Genomic DNA, 20,529 nt, shown 5'->3' with positions numbered 1-20,529 from the left:
CTTTAAAACTCACTGGATAAACTCGAAAATGCACAGTGGTCAAACTAATAACAAGGCTGGTTTTCTCAGTTCCTGAAAAGTTGACATTTCGAAGATAGGAGGTTTTCACCCGTCAGCGAATATATATAAAAGTGAGCGCGTGCGCGCGCACACACACACACACACACACGCTATTTCCCACAGGAATCCAGACGGCTTATTAATACAAAATGCACCACAATATTAAACCATTTCTCCTCCTCCTCTCACTCTTTCCCTTCCTCTTTCTCTTAAATGTTCGTTCAACATTGCCAACAACCACACACACACACACACACACACACGCAGACACGGCAGCTTGTACAGTAGGATGTTTGTGTGCGTCTTTTCAGTCTCTCCACCCTGGTAATGAGTGCGGGTCTCATTTGGAAAAAGCCAAAGAGGTTGTACGTTCTGTAAATGACAACTTTTCCACAGCCGCCTCTCAACCAAGCTGCATTGGCTTTACGCTGTTTGTCCCCATGCAGATTGAGTTTAGTCTTTGTCATGGGAAGGTGAAGGCTGCAAGACAGATCTGGTCCAGTCGGTGTGGTCCACCTCTGATATGATGGATATGATGCAGTTTGATTGATTGCGTATTTATTGTAGAATTGATCAGTACTGCACTGGTTGTCTATGAGAAGCCGTTAACATGTTACGCAGACGATACACAGTTATACTTACCACTAAAACGACCCAGGGAGCCGTATCACTTTACATGATAGCCTTGCACATATGACATTTTTGGATGGCTCAGGACTTCCTGCAGCTCAATGACAGTGAATCATGTTTGATAAACCAAGCTTCATAGATGCTATATGCAGTAACCTTGCAAATTAGTCAGTAAACGTAAGGCGCTATGCCAGAAACGTGGGTGTTTTTTCTGACTGTGACCAAGGCTTTAAAGAGCAGGCTGTTTTCCTCCTTTTAGCGACCTGGGTAACGTCCTCCACGCTTTATATTTCACCCAGACCGGACTACTGTAACTCCCTATATTGTGACATCATTGCCGCTAAGCCCTTTCACAGCTGTAACTGATACAAAATGTAGCAGCTAGACTCTTGACAGGCGCCAAAAAGAGGAGACCGTATCACTCCTCTCCTGACGTCCCCTTCACTGGCTCCCTGTCAACTCTAGCATCGATTTGAAGATTGGAGACTTGGAGACTGCTTACAAAGCTCTGCATGGTCTTGCATCAGTGTTTCTTAGATCTTCTGTGCCCTTACAACACCGCTCCTCCTCAGGAGCTGTCGGCGGGTTCCACAGCCCAGACTCTAATTAAAGGCTCATCTCACTTTTGCCATTGCAGCGCCTAGACGGTCGAAAAAAAAAAAACCTTCTCAAAAGTGTTAGGTCAGCAGAATCCATTGCCGTTTTAAGAAATCTTTTAAGACCCACTTTCACTCTAAAGCTTCTCAGTGTAACTGTTTTATCTGCTTTTTCATGCGTTTTGTTTTTTTACCTCATGAAACGCTTTGTAAAGTGTTTTGTGTTTAAGGCACTTTATAGATATAGTTGAAGATATTGAAAATGAGCACAAATATTGGCTATCAGCAGCATCAATCCAAAAATATCAGCCATCAAAAACCCATATGAGTCAAATCTTTCTTGTGTGTAAAAACAAAGCATAGACCCCTGGACCCCGGTTTGTACATGTTGAATATAAAATAAGGTGTATCATTTTGTACAGACTTATCACTATACATGCAAATACGTTCTTCCTACCAGTATTATTAATACGGTTAATATTAGGGTTAGATAAATGTATTGGTTTGCCTATACATTAGGGAGATATTTGCCTGTCAGGTCGAACCCATAATACTGATGTTAATGTATGAGTACAGGTGTACTCTTACACTCCAGCACTGCAGGTATTATGTTTTTTCCAGACCGATATAATCACCGCACAGCCAGTAGGAGATTCTCAGCCCCTCCACAACTGACTCGGGGTCAGCAATGTCTTCCGTTTCCAGGCGCTACGCTAACATTTTACTTTCCTTTATGGTTTGGCAGTAAACACTCGGTGTCTTTTTAACCAACACAGAGTCAGTGAGCTGCTTTTATAGGCTTGGCCAGAAGCTCCAGGTCCATGCATCCCTCTCTGCTCTCTGCATGAAGCAACACACACACACACACACACACACACACACACAAACAAGGCTTTTCATAGAGCGCCACACAGAGCCCGCAGTGTGTTCTGGTGAATTAACACAGGGCCAACAGTCAGGGCCAAGGCCCGCCACAGCATGGGCTGCATAAATGTGTCTCTTTGTGACTGTTTATATGTGAAGAGGGGTTAAGAGGAGGTGTGTGTGTGTGTGTGTGTGTGTAATAGGCGACGGGTGCACAGGCTAAAGGTTAACATTATACAATGAATAGAGAGTCCTGCCTTCCCCTGCGCTTACTATATGGCCTGCTGTTCGCTTTTCTCCTCAAACTCTCCCGCTTTACACATGCACCCTCCCCGTCCTGCACACACACACGCACGCACACACACAATCACAGACATCAGGAGTGCTTTTGTGTAATTTGTTTCGGAGAATTGCGTAATTGAGTCTCATTGCTTGCAGCTCGGCAGTACAATCGCCTCCTGTGATCTCGAACCAGCAGGAGGGCGAGGTGGAGGCGTGTGTGTGTGTGTGTGTGTGTGTGTGTGGTGGGGGGGGGTTTCCTCTCCTGGCTAACAGGGTTAGGGATGATGGAGGAAGGCCGTGTGTGTGTGTGTGTGTGTTTAGGGGGAGGAGAGGTTAGTGAACAGAGGTTTCAAGTGTGCCCTCTGAGAGCTGGGTTTCAGGTAGAGGCAGTTGTCTTTGTGTGTGTGTGTGTGTGTGCGTGTGTGTTTTATGGTCTCTCATGAGTGTGCATACAGCTCTGTTGCTTGTGTTTTTGTTCTTGCCTGTGTGTGTGTGTGTGTGCGTGTGCGTGTGCATGTGGGCTTTCTGAGAGGGGCTAAATGTATAAAGTGTATAAAGGTGGGAGTGTGTTGCCTGCCGCTGGTGTTAAGGCCCTCTGTGTTCTCGCTCTAAACGCACCTCTGTTAGTTTGGAGGTTTTACTCATTTCCCCTGGCAGCTTTTCTGACACACTCTCACACACACACACACACACACACACACAGCGCCTCATAAACAAACCCTTGTATTGAAAAGCAGAGAGAAACAGAAGCCAGAGCAGAAAGAACTCAACTCTGCGAATATAGACAAACACACTTTGTAAATGTTACACACATATACGCACACACACACACACACACACACACACACACACACACACCACAAAGCATATGCACACCTTCCCTTCCCACAGAAGCGGAATCCACACATACACCACATGCACACACACACACACACACTCATGGAATCCACACAGACACACCAGTGACTAACACACAGGTCATGCATGATGGGAGAGACTCCATACAATCCACAGACTGTGTGTGCCAAATAGTTGTGACTTGTTTAACCGTATGGGACGGAAATACTGCCAAAGAGTGGGTTTTTGCTGAGGGAAAAGGGTGTTGCTGGTTGCTGAAACGGTTGCCGTTAGCCGCATGGTAGACCTACTTTAAACCTGGCATTGCCATGCGTCCTGCGTGACATTCAGATGGAGAAAAAACACATCAAATTCAGGTGTAAATCCACCCAAGATGCATTGAAGTTCTGGTCATGTAATGCGTCTCCAATCCACATATAAAAGTTTATGAGCTGAAGCTTGCTCACCCCCTTTTTCAGAGGCCTAAAAGTAAATTTCCCATTCATTTTCTGTGTAGACATTTCAAAAAAGCCCAATACAAAGAGCTTTAAGGTTTAAATCAACCGGCTACGAGATGAATCATGAGCTGGTAACAATAGATTCAGACGATATATTTATGAAAAATTAAGAAAAGACAAGGGTGTAAGTCTGTACATAACGCTTTTAAGAGTGAATGAACTACTCTTCCCATACAGCATTATGAGAGACGTCAGTTGCCTTTCCCTCATTTTTAACAGTGATACTAAATAATATAATACAATAGTGATTACAGACTTGTAATGATTTTCTTTTCCTCATGCCTAAAAACAAACATCATGTCTGACAGTAAAACCATGGTGGAGTGGCTCCAATCACCAACAGCCTACAGGTTGCCAGCTGACTAACCTGACTTCACTCTTGTCTGTCTGCCATGTGCAACTTGGGAAATGTAGTCTTAATTTTGAGAAACACCAGCACTAACAATACCACTGGTGTGAGATAGAGGCTGCCAATTTTCTCAACCATGGTGTCATTTGTTTACGGTAATTATAGCGCAGTATCGCAATTAATTTGACAATGATATATCGATGTTTAGAAATGATACACACAGCACCTTTTAATAGGTGTAAATGCAATCCAGCTAAATCAGATCTCGACACAATCTGCATACGAAACGCATGTTAATGCCAGATGGAAATTCCTTTCCTTTCTTTCTCTGATCGCTGTCCCATCCCTCTGCTTTTCACCAGTTATCTCCTCCTCCTCTTCCTCTCTTCCCTTAAACAACCACAGATATGCAGTTGACAGACAGTGGAAGAACTGGTAACTAGCAGAAGCCTTTTGTAGTTGAGGAGGATAAACGCACTTTTACCCACCTATTTAGGCTGATAGACAAGCTTTGTGACTTATCAAACTGATGTTATATGAAAAAGTAGAAATGAACGCTTTTCTGGAAGTACAGTTGATTTCTGTTCATAGAGGCGGTTGTTTGCCTTATGATGATCACTGACCAAAGGTCTTAGTTTATGCAGCTTTTGATTTACCACTACATCACTGGGTACTGCACACATGACATGCACACACACACACACACACACACACACATGTGCACACACACCAGAGCAGCAGTTAGACTTGTGTCATTCGGGGAGGGGGCGATGAACTCAGGGGAGCCGGCTATGACACAATGGTTTCTCCTCAAGACCACTGTTTATTTTTCTGCGCGTCCATCGGGTCCGCTCACAAGAAGCCCTTTCATAGCCACGACACAGGACTGAGTGTGTGTGTGTGTGTGTGTGTGTGTGTGTGTGTGTGTGTGCGAGCGAGAGAGAGAGCGAGCGTATGTGAGAGATTACCTGTTTGCTTTACCTTTAGATAGGATACATGTGTAAACACAAGTGCCGTTTGAGGCTGTCATGCTCCGGGTGCGAGTGTCCAACACATAGGAAGGGTGTGTGTGTTTGTGTTTGTGTGTGTGTGTGTGAGTGATAATGAAAAGCATGTTATAGGGCCTGTGGTTTGCAGACACAGTTGGGAACGAACATACAGTCACACATTCCCTCACACCCACTAAGACCGCATACCATTACACACACACACACACACACACCAGCACAGACCATGCAGTATGTACAGCGATGAATGGTCTCTATTAAACCACCAACTGTACTGCCATTGCCACATGGGTTTCAAGTCTATATGGATTTCATTATTAAGAGTTTTTTAGCGCTGCACTGTACCGTGTGCGTTTTCTTACCGTCTCCACCGCTCTGCATAGGACTCATTGCTTCCACATCATATTGCTCAGAGTGTTTTATAATCTGACAATTAAACCCCTAGAGGGATTCATGGTGCTTAAACTACAAATGGTGCTCGCTGTTTTCCCCAAGGCGATTTTGTTGCTGTGTGAATTTTGGTGCTGATTTTCTTTGCAAGGTTTTTCCTCTCAGGGCAACGAAGGATGCGTTCCTGGGCCTAGGGTTAGGCTAAGGCTTATTCTTATTATTAAATATTGATAATAATTAGCGCCTGGTTTGTCGTCGTTTTGTCCCCGGTGTGTGTGGTTGTTATGCGGCTGCACGAGGAAATTCAATTTCAGTATAATCTCAGTTTATTATGATTATAACATTCTTTGTAATCCCGTGAAAATGTTGTGTATTATTACTTAAACAGATGAAAACATCTTATTCAGAATAGCTTAACAGATAAAAAGTTTATTCAGAATAGGTTAACAGATGAAAAGTTTATTCAGAATAGGTTAACAGATGAAAAGTTTATTCAGAATAGGTTAACAGATAAAAACAGCTTATTCAGAATAGGTGAACAGATAAAGAACAGTGTGGTAGGTGAGGCCTAATAAAACAGAATGACATTTCATCTGCATAACCAAGGCTCCTTTTCTAAACTATAGCTCTGAATCCGCCTCTGAACTTCACAAATAGCAGCATGTCAGCATTTTCAGACAATAATTTTTTTTTTTTCTCATGTCTTTTTTCCCCCGGGCGGGAAAGGTAGCGCCAAAGTGCAAAAAGTGCCTGCTTTCTCCCTCCCTAATTGGCATATGCATTATGACTGAAGGATGACTGTTCATATCTGTATGATCTACATGATGATGATGTGTGTTTTTGCAGAGATGCTGCAGTCAGACAGACCCAACCTGAGGAGGACGCAGAGCGAGGAGACTCCCAGTGCAGCTGGACCCCGCGGCAGGTCGGCACACACACACACACGCACACACATTTTCAGCCACGCATGAACATGTGAACGCACACACACATGCACATATAGTCTCTGAGCGGCGACTCAGATGTAGTCCCTTGGGTGCTGCGGTGATAAAACACAGAGGCGATGAGACCAATCAGGAGACTGAACACTAGACATGATGTCCTGGATGCATACATTTCATATTTTTGTTATATTTTCATATTGTAGGCCTACATATGAACCTTTTTTGTACATTTACATATTGAGTAAATATACTTACTAAGCATTGGTCTGTAAGCATTAGGCAGATGAACACAGGTGAGGTAGATGAATACAAATAGTTAATGACAGCAGGTAGATGAAACATTTTACCTGCAATTTAGCCTCATTTGTAAGGGGTGGATATGTATGTGTGTGTGTGTGTGTATGTGGAAATATGGAAGGGAGGGATGGGCGACATGCAACACAGTTCTCATGGTGCATAGTTCTCATAGTTCACGGTACGTGTCTTAAGCTACTGAAAAACACGCTCGCTCATTCCAAACCAACTCCATTTCTGAGGCATCGGGATTAAGCAAAGTTCCATTGTAATGATGGTTTCCAAATCCCTCCAGACACTGCGGTGGAACGATAACACCAATAATAGCACAATAATAAACTTGCATAACTCCCTTCTGAAATACTGTTTGCGAAGCGCTTTGCAGCGAGAGCACAAACCCGAGGCGTAATGGTAAGACAAATAAATCAAAATAAGAAAACAGAGCAGTTCAACGAAGGAAATGCGCGCCAGCACGGTCGACTCCAGCACTTAGTATGTTCTTCCCTTCTGAATGCGGTCTGCTGCATGTATTTCAAAGCTTTTGCGGCCGGGGTGCGTGGGGTCAGATGGTATTTCCCTCTAAACATTGCAGGGGGTTGGGGGGGGGGCATTAACGCAGTTCAGCCAAGACCCCAAACCGCCACTGTTATGGAAAACCCAGTCAACATGTCGGTCCAGTTGTGTCTGAACAGACGTGACGAAGAGAGAGGAGAAGAAGAGAGAGAGAGAGAGAGGGGGAGGGAAGAGGAGAGGGGGAGGGAAGAGGAGAGGTGGAGGGCGAGCGTGGGGATTTTTGTCATCGTCGCGTTTGCAGTCTCCCATGACGAGCGGCACCCTACCCACACACACACACACACACATATATATATATATACTGTATATATACATACGACCACTATGTATACAATTACAGGGGCTCGCACGCACACACACACACACACACACCAATACCATGTATTTTCACAGGGATACACATGCACACACGCACAGTCAAAGTGTCAGATCGTTACTCCCCTGCTTGTTCTCCTTGTTGTAGCTAATAAACAACTGCTCTTGAACGCAGCCCCAAATCCAGCTTTCTACTGATAGTTGTCCAAGCTGGGCCTCAGCATTCCTCAGTCCTGGGGGGGGGGAAGCCAACATGTTTTCATTGTATAAAAGTTCTTGTCGGAAAAGCAGAGTTATATTTAGCACTAGGAAAATATGAGTGCGTTTGGAGAGGAAAGGGAGCCTCACACTGACACCTCTTTGTGTTTGAGCGCTCTTTGTGTGTGTGTGTGCGTGTGTGTTTGCTGGTTTTATCCGTGCACTCGCTCATATGTGTGCCACGGATGTTCCCATGAGTCGGCGTCAATTTGTCATCATAATTTGGTTTGTGAAGTATTGTTGAAGTGCTGCAGAGGAAGCTAACAAATCAAACTTTGCTTGATGAAAGACAACACTTCTGTTATGCAAATTCATTTGTAATCTCTATCAAATGCAAATGATGAAACGGTTTTGTCATCTCACTCCTCCGTCTCATCGCCCCTCCTTTTCACCCTCCCTCCCTTCCTCGTCATCTCCTTTTCTTTCACTTTCTCTCCTCGTCTGCTTCACATCCCATTCTCTCCTTCTCTCTCTCTCTCTCTCTCTCACTCCCTCTCCCTCGGCAGGAGCAACAGGCACTCGGCAGGAGGGTCCCAGGGGGGCTCCCCGGGGTGCTCCAGAGGGGGGTCTCTGACCAACGGGGAGCTGAGCGAGGAGCAGAGCCCCGGCTCGGGGTCGTCCGGTCGCCGTCGCTCCTCCAAGAGCCACAGCAGCCCTGGAAGCAGCGCAGGTACAGGAATGACTGCTACTCCACTAACTCTAACTGTGATACTTTTTTGGATTGAAGCCACCACAGACAGTATTTTATGCCAATATTCAATATCTTTAAAGGGGCAATAAGTTAGATTTTTACTGCCCCATAGCAAAAAGTGACCATAACATATTTGCGGGGGGTTGATAGGTTGTTGATCAATGCCAATGATTACTTGGCCAGTTGCTGGGAATACTCTCAAAACTCACTCGCTACTCCGGCCCGTACTCTGTTTTGGAACAAATTTATTTTTGACCATTTTCATGCAAAAAAACTCCTGTCAGAGTGGAAATGCCTCTGAAACAGCATTGAGACCATTGGTACCATTGGACAATAACACTCACTATTGAAACCCAGAATAATAAAAATGATAATGCAACATATTCATGCATACGTGCGTGGAATCCAGTCAAAATGGCTCATTAGAATCAGTTCAGATTAAGGTCTTCCCATAGACAGCCAGTGTAGTATTGATCAGTTCTACAATAAATATGTAATCAATCAAACTGCATCATATCAATCATATCAGAGGTGGACCACACTGACTGGACCAGATCTGATTTTTAATAAACAGCCAATATTTGCCGACATATCAGTCTAACCCTACTCGAGACTAACTTTTTCAACATTTTAGATAGTGGTACAAGCAGATAATTTGTTATTTTGTATATTTTTGGTTTCATTTGCTTTAACATGGATGAAGCATTGTGTTACCGCTATATAGTCCTTGAACTAGCAGGCACTCAGTAGATCCCAGATCTGGATCGCCACCAAAATCTAATCAACTGATCCTTGGGCCAAGGAATATCTGTCCACCAAATTTTCTCCAAATTCATCCATACGTTTTTGAGACAAACAGGCAGATGGGAGAGAAAAAATAATCTCCTTCCAACCTCAGTGGCAGAGGTAATTAAACAAAGATTTGGGATTTTAGGATCAATCCACGTGCTTGCAACAGTCTCTTTTACTCCTCTGCTCACACTGCTCTCTCTCTCTTTCTCTCTCTCTCAGGCAAAGTAGAGCTGACTTCCAACGGGCTGGACAACGGCCGCGGCGGCCCGGCCCGCCACACCCCTCCCCCGTCGTCCCCGTCGGGTCGATCCCCGGCCCCCAGCAGCAGCAGCAGCAGTAGCCCCTCCCCGGGTCAGGACGCCCTGGGCCCCGCCCCCCCGGCAGAGCCCGGACCCGCCGGCGGCTCTGGCACCGAGCAGGCCGGCAACGCCGCCACAGAGCCCGCCGCAGACTCGCTCCCGGCTGGGTAAGAGGGCTACAGGGTTGGGGGGGAGACTACGGAGGGTTGTGGTGCGTTGTGGGCAGGGTTCGTTCAAAACGTTGCAGTATTACTTTCTTTATTATTCCCTATTCGATATGTATTACTTTTCCTGTTACACTTCCAAAATTGAAATAGTAATTTGTTACACCTCTCGTTACTGGGAAAAGTAATACAGGTTGTGAGTGTGTTAAATGGTTGAGGTGAGGAAAGTTTTAATAAACAGCTGTGAATTTCATTTGTACCTTGATGCCCCCCCTCCTCTATCTCTGTCTTTTCACCTCTCTCTCTCTCTCTCTCTCTCTCTCTCTCTCTCTCTCTCTCCTCTCCCTCTTTCTCTCTCTCTCTCTCTCTCTCTCTCTCTCCCTCTCCCTCTCCCTCTTTCTCTCTCTCTCTCTCTCTCTCTCTAGCTGGGAGCAGAGGGTGTTGCCTCATGGCAGAGTGTACTATGTCGACCACAACACCAAAACCACCACCTGGGAGAGACCACTGCCACCTGGGTATGCCTCTTGCATTTGTGTGTGTGTGTGTGTGTGTGTGTGTATTTATGCATTGATTGATTGATAGATTATAGGGCTGGACAAGGTTCGGCAAACCGATGTATCAGGCCTTTTATTAAGTATCAGATATCAGCCAGTCATGTCGTTCTCAGAAAAATTGAGAATTGGAAAGATATTAAATATTGACTCAAAATATTAGCTATATTAGCTAGATGTGCAAGTGTTCACATGATCAGGTATACAGAGGGAAGAAAGTAAATGCAGAACTGTGAGCAAACGGGCGAATGTGCATCGCTAGCTGTCCACATTATCAGATCATATTTGCAGATGGAAGTAGCCTACATACAGAAATTGGTTTGCCCTATCCTCGTCAGCTGCCTCACCAAGCCTTTCCTGTTATTTTTTTTTTAAGAAGTGTTTTATGTGCTTAGGCATAACTACATACACTGGCTCGCTCCTCTTAACTGGCACTAAATCACCCCACTTGATTGTTTTCTTGTGTGCTAAGCCTTCGTAATGGGAACCCAATTCTCTCACTCCATCTCTTTGTGTAGAGGATTAAAAGAGTCACTAACACCACCGGAGGCCAGCGCTTTTATGGCGTTTTTAATTTCAGGGATTATTTATTGATTTTCACTGTGTGTGTATGTGTGGCTGAACGACAGAGAGAGAGGCTGTTTTTAGGAAAAGGTCACCCCCACCTCCCCACCCGTCCACCCCCCATCTCAGTTTTTCCATAGAAGGAATGAGAGCATGGGGGCCGGAGAACAAAAGTCCTTTCTTAGAGCCACATGTACGTTCATCCACCACTGTGTTGGCTGCTGGCCGCCTGGGCCCTTCAGAGGATCAATTAGCAGACTAATGCCGGGCTAGCGCTCCAGATGTACACACCAGGAACTGTTTAGTGGGTGGGGGGGGGACTCTTAGGCAATCTAGGTTTGGAAGCCTAAATAATGAAAGCCATCCGAAGCAAGGCTATATGTGTTGGAGATGTAGGAGAGCCTCTGAGTCAAGCTGCTCTCTACCAAATGGACTTTAGTGCCTACAAGCCGTCATCCTGGTTTCTGAAACACAGGGTCAAAACCTGTAATGCATCGCAAGTGTATCGCTTCTGGGATTTAAGTTAGGGGGAGTCATCACACACTCCCTTGTAGCCTTGATGCAGTAGGGCTAATTGTAATACAACTAATGCTGCGTTCACATACCACCATACTGGTCAGCATTGTCTGTCACTCACAATGGCAAACTTCTGTCTCGTTGCCAAGGTGATTTTGACAAATGAGGTTTGAACATTCAGTGGCCGTTGATGCAATAGAATACCAATAGAAACCATTCCGTATTGGGTTACTGTGTGATTTTCAATATTACATTCCATTTCAAAATGTTAAATGGGTTATATTTTGCAGAAATTATTAAATATGATTCCTCTTGTAAAAGGAAAGAAAAACCAGCAGCGAATTGGAATAGCTCAGCCAAACCAATATTTAGCAGTTTTTCTTCCAGAAAAGTTTTCTCAGACTCTAAACGGACAAAAGAAGAAAGCTCTTGCTTATTCACTACTTTATCTAAGCTGGAAGACGTGAAAAAACAGAGCAGCTGTGCATCCATTTTGCTAGATATTTCAACATCCGGTTTGTCTTCACCACCACAGTAAGATGTAAAAGTTGGGAAAATTCAAGTTCTGCAGGTGTGGTAGGCAGCAATTTGCACCAGCGTTGACAGAGTTTACTGTTGTTCTTCTATTGAAAACAATAAACATCCAATTTCCCATCTACCATATAGCACCACAATGTGAATGCAGCACAGAAACCAACATTTCGACAGATAAAATTCACTATATTACCTTGACAAAGTGCTTTTGTACTGAGGCTACAAGGGAGCGGCGACTACTTCTAATTTAAATTTCTATCACACTATGATCAATACCTTGCCAAATTCAGGAGCACAGTCTGTTCTGTTGCTGGTGGGTCCCTGCATGACAGTGTGTTTTACTGAGGCCAGGTCCCCAGGTGAGAGAGTAAATTTCTCACTTGAGGCCGAGGCTGAAATGCTTCACACACTCCGGCTTTGCTAATTAGGCCTATCATGTCCCGGCTCAAACCACCGAGGAATATCAAGGGAGCTTTGTAAGACTTTGGCTCCATATCAGCCAAAATAATTAAGTCCATTCTGTGCCAGGCAACCGCCTGAGAAAATCCACCAATTTTTTTGCTGAAATAAAGTTTCCGTAGGACATTGATATGCGCGGTGTCTCGGGGCTGCTGTAGCCATCTGTAGGCCTTGGCTTTGGATCTGCCTTTGTAGCTTAAAAAGTTAGGCCTGTCCTGTGCCAAGCTGCAGCTTTAGCTCAAGCCACTGATGAGAGCTGAGTAGAGACTCTCAGGCAAGCTGTTGTAGGGCCTGGGATTTTTTCCCTGGCTTTGGTAAATAATAAGCAGCCCGTGCTAAGATCAGAGAGGGAACAGTGCTTTCCCCACCTATTATGTGAGGCATGGAGGCCTAGTGGTTAGAGAGTACGTCAACCTGGGTTCAAGCTCTGTGTTGGCCATCATCCACCCTACTGTGTGTCCTTTAGTAAGACACCAAATCCCTACCTGCTCCAGTGCTAATGATAATTTCCCTACAGGGATCAATACAGTATGAAATTATTATTAAAATCCTTAAATTAGATAGTCCAGTTTTGTTTCTGACCAGCTACTGCAAATGAAAACTTGAAAAAAAACCTTCAATAGCATTCTGAATGGTTTCCAGAAGCCTTATGCTTAGGCCAAACTGCTAAATTGGCTGCGAGAGTGTACAAACAAATGCCACTAACCCTACGTCCAGACAAAACGTGAAAAAAAATAGTGGCGCCACAAATGTATGCAAAGGCAGTGGAAGGAGGAAAACCGAGCCAGATGGATGCAACTTCACTCTAGATGGTGCAAACCGAGGCAAAGAGGCGTTCGCTCAAGTGTAAATCGTTCAACTTGAGCAAGAAATTTGCCTGATGCAGTAAAGCAAAAGCCAATCAGCTTAAAGCAAGACTCTGTCCACTGTCCAGGTGCCTGTAAATTTCTACAACCGCCGAGTATTTACTGTGGAAAAAATGTCCATTAGGTATTTGTGACTAATACGTTTCTACTTTACAAAAGTTGAATTCTCCCAAAAAAGGTTCTGGTGGTGCTGCTGCCAAGCCTGGAACAAAGGCAGTAAAATGCAGTATGATAGAATAAAAAATATAATGTTGAAGCAGAGTTTCAACTAATCTGCATTGTCTCATCAAGAAAGATGTCAACCAAAACACTAATCATAATGGGACTATAGAAAGATGTCAACCTAAACCACTAATCATAATGACTGGACTATAGAAAGATGTCAGCCTAAACCACTAATCATAATGACTGGACTATAGAAAGATGTCAACCTAAACTACTAATCATAATGACTGGACTATAGAAAGATGTCAACCTAAACCACTAATCATAATGACTGGACTATAGAAAGCTGTCAACCTAAACCACTAATCATAATGACTGGACTATAGAAAGCTGTCAACCTAAACCACTAATCATAATGACTGGACTATAGAAAGATGTCAACCTAAACCACTAATCATAATGGCTGGTCTGTCAACCTGCTGCTTTCTGTTGTGTCAGGTGGTTTCATCAAACCTGCTTGCATGTCACCTATTTGGCTGCTTATTTTTCAAGTCAAACAGTCATACTCATTGAATATAGCAAAGCGAAATGTCCCCATTCGTCACTGTCAGGGTGAGGGGTGCGTTTCCCACTGGGGCCACCCATGGGAAATATGTTCCTAAATATGTTCATGGTACTGTAAGGCCCTTTGGATAAAAGCCTCCGCCAAAATAGCATACATTATATATTTTAGAAATTCTAGTTGGTTAAGTTAAATTTGACCTAGATGCACAGTTGCCAAGAATAAAGCACTACATTTACATGACTTCTAAAAATGTTTAGCAAAAATATTTAGCAAACTTGTCAAACTTACTGGAGGCAAAAAGATTACATCATCGTCCATTGTCTGTGTTGTATAGGCATTTCATATTTCTGTCATGGCCAATAAAAGAGCTGTCAGTTGCATCTGTTTTTGGTCTTTTATTTTCAGACTTGTCAGTCAGTTTCTGAGGCTCAGTCACCAGAACAATAAGTCAAAACTGCCAGTACCAAGTTCAATAAGGAGATAAATATTAGTCCTACCAGAAGAGTCGGTGTGTATGTTGTGGGAGTGCAGGAGAAATTTGAGTTGGCATTGGGTAAATGGGATTAATCCGTAAAGGTAAAATTAGAAAGTAAAGGTAAAATTATCCGTAAAGGTTTAATTAGACTAACATTGGTGCAAACTAGTACATGGTGTGTCCTGATGCAATTAAAATAAAATGAATAACCTTTATTTATCCAAGGAAATATGTATCTTTCTATCCATGTAGCTCTCTTATTTTTCTCTCCATCTACCTTTGTATCTTTTGTGTCTGTGTGACTTTGTGTATTCCTATCTTCTGTACGTGTGTGTGTGTGTGTGTGTGTGTGTGTGTGTGTGTGTGTGTGTGTGTGTGTCTCGGCCTGCCCCGTATCTGCCAGCGACGGCACTGTATGTTTTTGTTAGCATGCGGAAGTCGTTGCTGTTTTCTCTACCAAATTCTGTTGCGCTTGAGTCAGAGATATGAGAATAGCAGCAGCCTCCGCAGCAGAACAGCAGTCAGCCCTGCAGAGCCCAGGGGATTTGTGTATGTGTGTGTGTGTGTTTTTCCTGTGAGTGATTGCCCACAATGATGTGTGTGGATATATGTTTTTGTATGCATGTATCAGTGTATTTAAGTGCATATGTATGTGCTTGTTTATATGCGTGACTGTGTGTGTTCTTTGTGTGTGTGTGTGTGTCTCTGTGTGGGACAATCCATATCTTTGTCTTTGTCCAGACCCCCATGTGTAAAGAAGGTTTCATGATGTCTGAGGCCAAGTTTCTGCAGGACACTGACACGCATCTGAAGACCTTATAAAAATCTGAAAAAGTCTTAAAATGTTTAAACGACTGCATTACAAAAATGTTAAAATGTGTTGCATGCAGTTGTTAGAGGTCTTATTTTTTTCACCATGCAATTCACCTTATTCGCACGACAGCCATATTTGATTTACATTGTAAGACTGCAAAGCAGATGTAAACAATGGCAGACTCAACTAGTCTTTGGACAAAAAAAATGTATCCTCCAGTATTGGTGAGTGATGAGTAGAATTGTCCAAAAAAGTCTTAGTCAAAGGCTACAGTGACTGGATTGAAGGGAATATTCATGATGTTGAAGTTAAGACCTGCTCACATCCGAGCTTCACCTATCCATAACATTAGCTGTTAGCACTCAGCTACCTCCGGTTAACGTTATATTCATCTTCAAACCAACCAGGTGTAATTCTTATCAACTGACAGCATCTACAGTCTTAATCTTTAGCATTGGTAATATCCAAGAATTATGCTTGATATCCTTAGCGGCACTTCTTTGACAGTCAATTGTTTGTTAGCTGTGTCTGTTAGCAAACGTGTGACTTTAGCCAGTTACAACTGAAGCTAGTTATAGGCTACAATTTACACAGTTAGCACTAGTTTGTTTGGAGATAAATTAACATTAACTAACATACACAACATCAAGTAGCTGGCTGCTAACATTAGCTAACGTTATGGATAGATGAACCACTGGTGTGAGCAGGTCTTAGCTTCAATATCATGTTCACTTCAGTCCAGTTGCTGTAGCCTTACATTTGGACCTTCTTGGGTAATTTGGCTTCCAGCTCTGCTCATCTCTCAATGATATTGAAGGATAATTTTGGTGAATATTAAAAAAATGTGAATAAGGTGAAAGACTTATTGGTGAATGGTTTCTTGCCACTCTTGATTAATCCAGAACAGGGTTAGTAGTACTATCTGCTTTACTAACCACAGTTGGACTTCATGTCCCTTACTTATTTTCCCGCTGTCCTTTTTCTTCCCATTTATATTTTCACAACTTTCATTAGCTATGTTCAAATCAAATCAAATGGAAAAATGCAGTTTTTGCCAGCGTTGCTACTTTATTTTAAGTTTTAAATTGGTCTTAAATTCAATTCCAGGTAGCATGAAAAAGGTCTTGAAAAGTCTTACATTTAGCTTTCTGAAACCTGTGGGTTCCCTGGTCTTCATAATCTCTTGTCTCCTTTTTCTTCTCCCTTCCTCTCCTGCTTCATGTTTTGCTTCGATACCTCATTTGCCTCCTTCTTTATCCCTTCTTCTCTTCCTTCTCTCTTCCCTCTTTCTCTCTCCCACTCCCCTCTCCTGTCTCTCTCCTCTCTGTTTTCTTTCCTTTTCTTGTCTTTGTTTCTTTACTTTTTCCCCAAGTCTCTAGGAATCTGTGCCGTTACTATCAGCAGCGTGGCTGTTTGCTGCTACCGCCCACTCTTGACGTGCTTAATAAAGATCATGTTGAAAGCCAAAAGCCCCTAACCTCCCCCTCTCTTCCCTCCCTGTCGTCCCAGCTGGGAGAAGCGCGTGGACCAGCGGGGCCGGTTCTACTACGTGGACCACAACACCAGAACCACCACATGGCAGAGGCCCACGGCCGAGTCGGTGCGCAACTACGAACAGTGGCAGAGCCAGCGCAGCCAGTTGCAGGGCGCCATGCACCAGTTCAGCCAGCGCTTCCTCTACCAGGTATCCCAACTAGTCTTCCCTGGCTGCATGCACACAGCATTCCAGAAACTGGTTCATGTCCTGGTTAAAGTGGTAATCCTTGAGATCATCGTTTTATTTATTTATTTTGATTTGGTGAAATCTTTCTGGCCAAGCGCTCATTGCTGTGGTGTTTCTGCACTGCACTTCACCTGTCAATCAAAGTGTGGGCGGTACTGTGACGTCTTTTTCCTTGGATTTTCTGTTGATGCAGTTTGAGTTTCTCTTTTCTTTGTCTGTTCAGCCATGGTGGCTATCACTGCTCATGCTAACTACCCAGTTCTTCTTCTATTTATTCCGAACAAACCGGAAATGTAAAGCGCATCACTTCCTGTGTGCCAGAGGATTTTTCCAGGAAAGAGCTACCAGACACCAGGTGTTTAGAACAGCTGAATGGAAAAGCTTTCATGAACTGGATATAAGTTGAATCACTATTCGGTTATATAAATCAGAGATAGAGAGTACTAAAACAGACATTAATTTATATAAAAATTTTGTGCATTAAGGTCTTATTTGGCATTGGCTGTTTACATGCACCTTTATTAACCCTCTCTCGAATGTCCCTATACCACTAATAAACACAATTTATGCTTATATTTATTGGTCCTATAAATATAAGCAGCATGGTCCATGCTAAGCCTTTAGAGGCTTAGCATGCAAAGTAATCCTGTAAGGTGAGGTCAGTAAACGTCACACAGCACGCTCATGTTTACCGACCCGGCTGCTCTGTGATGCTTTATACCAAAGAAACCAAAGAGACGAGAGAGGACAAGAGATGTATTTTCACGTTTTCCACAAAAAAGTGGAAATGCCTTCCTTTGAGGTAACTTGATACCTTATATTTTTCCTTTTCTGTTAAAGATGCTCATAAACCATTTTCCAGTCTCGATGTGTCACTTCCCGTGCGTCGAGACTTTCCTGCCATAGGTCGTTTCCAGGCTCTTATGGGGCAAAACCAGGGGGTCTCATGCATCACTGATGGTTGGATAATACGACTGTGTTCTTCCATAGTGGATCTTTATTTAGGTCTGTATGTCATCACCACCGGACACAATCTGTACTCAAGTAAGAAGCTACTAACTCTGAATGCAACACACTGCAGTTTCCTTGTTGGCTGATAGTCAGGAGATATCCACTATAGGGGGAATTAGAGATGTTATTCGAGACTCGTTTTTAGTGTTTTTCCAGCGGGGTGAGTCCAGCTCCGCTCGTCTCTCTGACAGTAGCCGTCCACTCAGAGCAGCAGCCAAGGTCAGATTTCAGCCAGACAGTAAAGACTTATGGGACTAGAACAACAGAGCTCTCTCAATGGACCATTAGTAAAACCAGCCTTAAAACTCTTATAGGCTCCTATAAAAACACCCCGCCCTGCCCCTGTGTGTGTGTGTGTGTGTGTGTGTGTGTGTGTGTGTCAGTGTGTTTCTGTGTGTTAGTTTCTGTATATGTATATGTATGTGTGTCTCAGTGTGTTTCTATGCGTTTGTTTCTGTATGTGTGCATGTGTTCTGTAAGTGTGTGTGTGTGCATCTGGGTGTGCAGTTTTGCCTTTTGTGAGTGTGTGCGTTTCGGTGTGTCTCTTTGTGTGTATGTGTGTGTCGTAGTGTCTTTCCAAGAGTGCGTTTCTCTCTTCGTGTGTCTCTGCACGCCTCACTTGTCTCTGTCAGCATTTGTGTGTTTCTGTCTTTGTGAGTGTGTGTGTGTGTGTGCGTGTGTGTGTGTCAACTTTGAAACAACCTCCACCCAATTCCTACCAGCGTCTCTGCCTCTATCCTCACTTCCATCCCGTTTATCCTTTTATCCATCCATCATCCGTACCGCCCACCTTCCCTTTTCTTATTCTTTACTTTTTCCATACGTCCTCTTTCACCTCCAAATACTCCTTTCAAAGGTGATATTGAGTGTCTGAAATGTACGTTTTTACCTGCCACACACACACACACACTGTCGAATTTGGAGTAAATCACATTTTAATATTAATCCTCATCTAATGTTAGGCTACAGCTGACCATCCAGCCAGCAGAGAAACAGATGCTACCACTTTTGTGTAAAGCAGCGTAACAGGCAGCTAATCAGGAGCCAGTGTGATACAGAGGCTTTGTTTTGCTTTGATTTGATTGGCTCACAGCTAGACAGAGTGTACGGTGGCCAGCAGGGACAAAGTACAAAGACTGAGGCATTCAAATGTCATCTTCTCATAAAGTTAACAGCCAGTGTAGCAGGTTGTCTGTTTGGGTCAGGCTGGAAACTTTCCAGGCCCAAAGTCGAGACCGAACGCCTCCATCCCTCCTTCTCTCCTTTCCTCCTTCCCTCCTTCCTTCCTTCCTTCCTTCATTCCCTCCCTCCCTCCCTCCCTGACTCTTGAGAAAAGCCACAGGCAGGTCTGCCCTCCATGTTGATAGTCCGCTGTTCCGTCTTGGAATGCCCACGCCGCTGATAGGGATGGCTATTTATGGCTCCAGTGTGTGTGAACAAGACACACATGCTACACACACACACACACACACACACACACAAAGAGGCACATAGTTGAGCTGTGCACATATACACACAGCCACATGTTCAGTATGCCAAGCTGCACATGCTCTCTGGTCAGTACTGGGCTTGTTACTCAAATAGTTATTCACTTCAAAAGTAGTCTATCACACATTACCATCCAACATTATGAGATGTACATACATACACACACATACACACACACATACATGTTCAGGAGCATTTTCAGACCTCCATGATTGTATCCCTGTTTTTTAGGAAGCACCTATGCAAAGTGTGTGTGTGTGTGTGTGTGTGTGTGTGTGTAATTATGTTATTGCAGATGCAGGCGGGTGTGCGTACGTGCCTGCCGTTAAATCATGTGCTCCTCCTTTGTTTGCCTGTGTGTATGCGTGTGTGTGTGTGTGTGTGTGTGTGTGTTTGAGCAGATGTGCTCACAGCGTTGTAATGTCGAGGTCAGGTGCCACATTTCTGTCCTATAGCACATGACAATGAGCGAGGTCAGGGGGCCGGCCATCTTCTGAAATGGACCATGGCGCCGTAATGGGCGCATGCTGCACACACACACACACACACAAGCGCTAAAGCTTGCATGCAGTGGGAGTTGATATATATGAGGCGTGTGTGTGTGTGTGTGTGTGTGTGTGTGTGTGTGTGTTTGCAGGGTAATTGCAGCTCGTTAGGAACCCCAGAGAGAGCAGTCTCGGAGTCATTAACTGCTGTTTCCGGCTCTCCCCTCTCTCTCTCTCTCTCTCCCCAAACCCCCCTTTACTTTGACCAGCATCCCCCTTTCCTTTAACCCCTCCACACACACACATACACCTCCTCTCCAAAATCCCCCCAATCTCCCTCTCCAAAATCCCCCTCTCCTCTTCTTCTTCCACATCGCACCAAAAAGTCTTCTTCTCTTTTTCTTTCCCCATTCCAAATAACCCCCCTCACCCCGTCCATTGCCCTTCCTC

General features: G+C 44.0%; 1 protein-coding gene across 3 annotated transcripts in view; it reads left to right on the top strand.

The window, feature by feature from the left end:
- The window catches only part of wwp2 (WW domain containing E3 ubiquitin protein ligase 2), a 44,489-nt gene that overhangs the window by 8,075 nt on the left and 15,885 nt on the right, over positions 1-20,529 (top strand). For all 3 annotated transcript variants that reach the window (XM_071911281.2, XM_071911279.2, XM_071911280.2), the window contains exons 6-10: positions 6,380-6,458; positions 8,424-8,587; positions 9,620-9,866; positions 10,289-10,378; positions 16,882-17,056. In XM_071911281.2, the coding sequence (XP_071767382.1) occupies positions 6,380-6,458; positions 8,424-8,587; positions 9,620-9,866; positions 10,289-10,378; positions 16,882-17,056 (755 nt within the window). The remainder of the gene's footprint in view (positions 1-6,379; positions 6,459-8,423; positions 8,588-9,619; positions 9,867-10,288; positions 10,379-16,881; positions 17,057-20,529) is intronic.

Source organism: Centroberyx gerrardi, chromosome 4 (assembly GCF_048128805.1).
Source record: "Centroberyx gerrardi isolate f3 chromosome 4, fCenGer3.hap1.cur.20231027, whole genome shotgun sequence".
In the NCBI taxonomy this organism is placed as follows: Eukaryota; Metazoa; Chordata; class Actinopteri; order Beryciformes; family Berycidae; genus Centroberyx; species Centroberyx gerrardi.
Note: the sequence above shows the minus strand (reverse complement) of the source record. Positions and strands in the feature narration are given on the sequence as shown.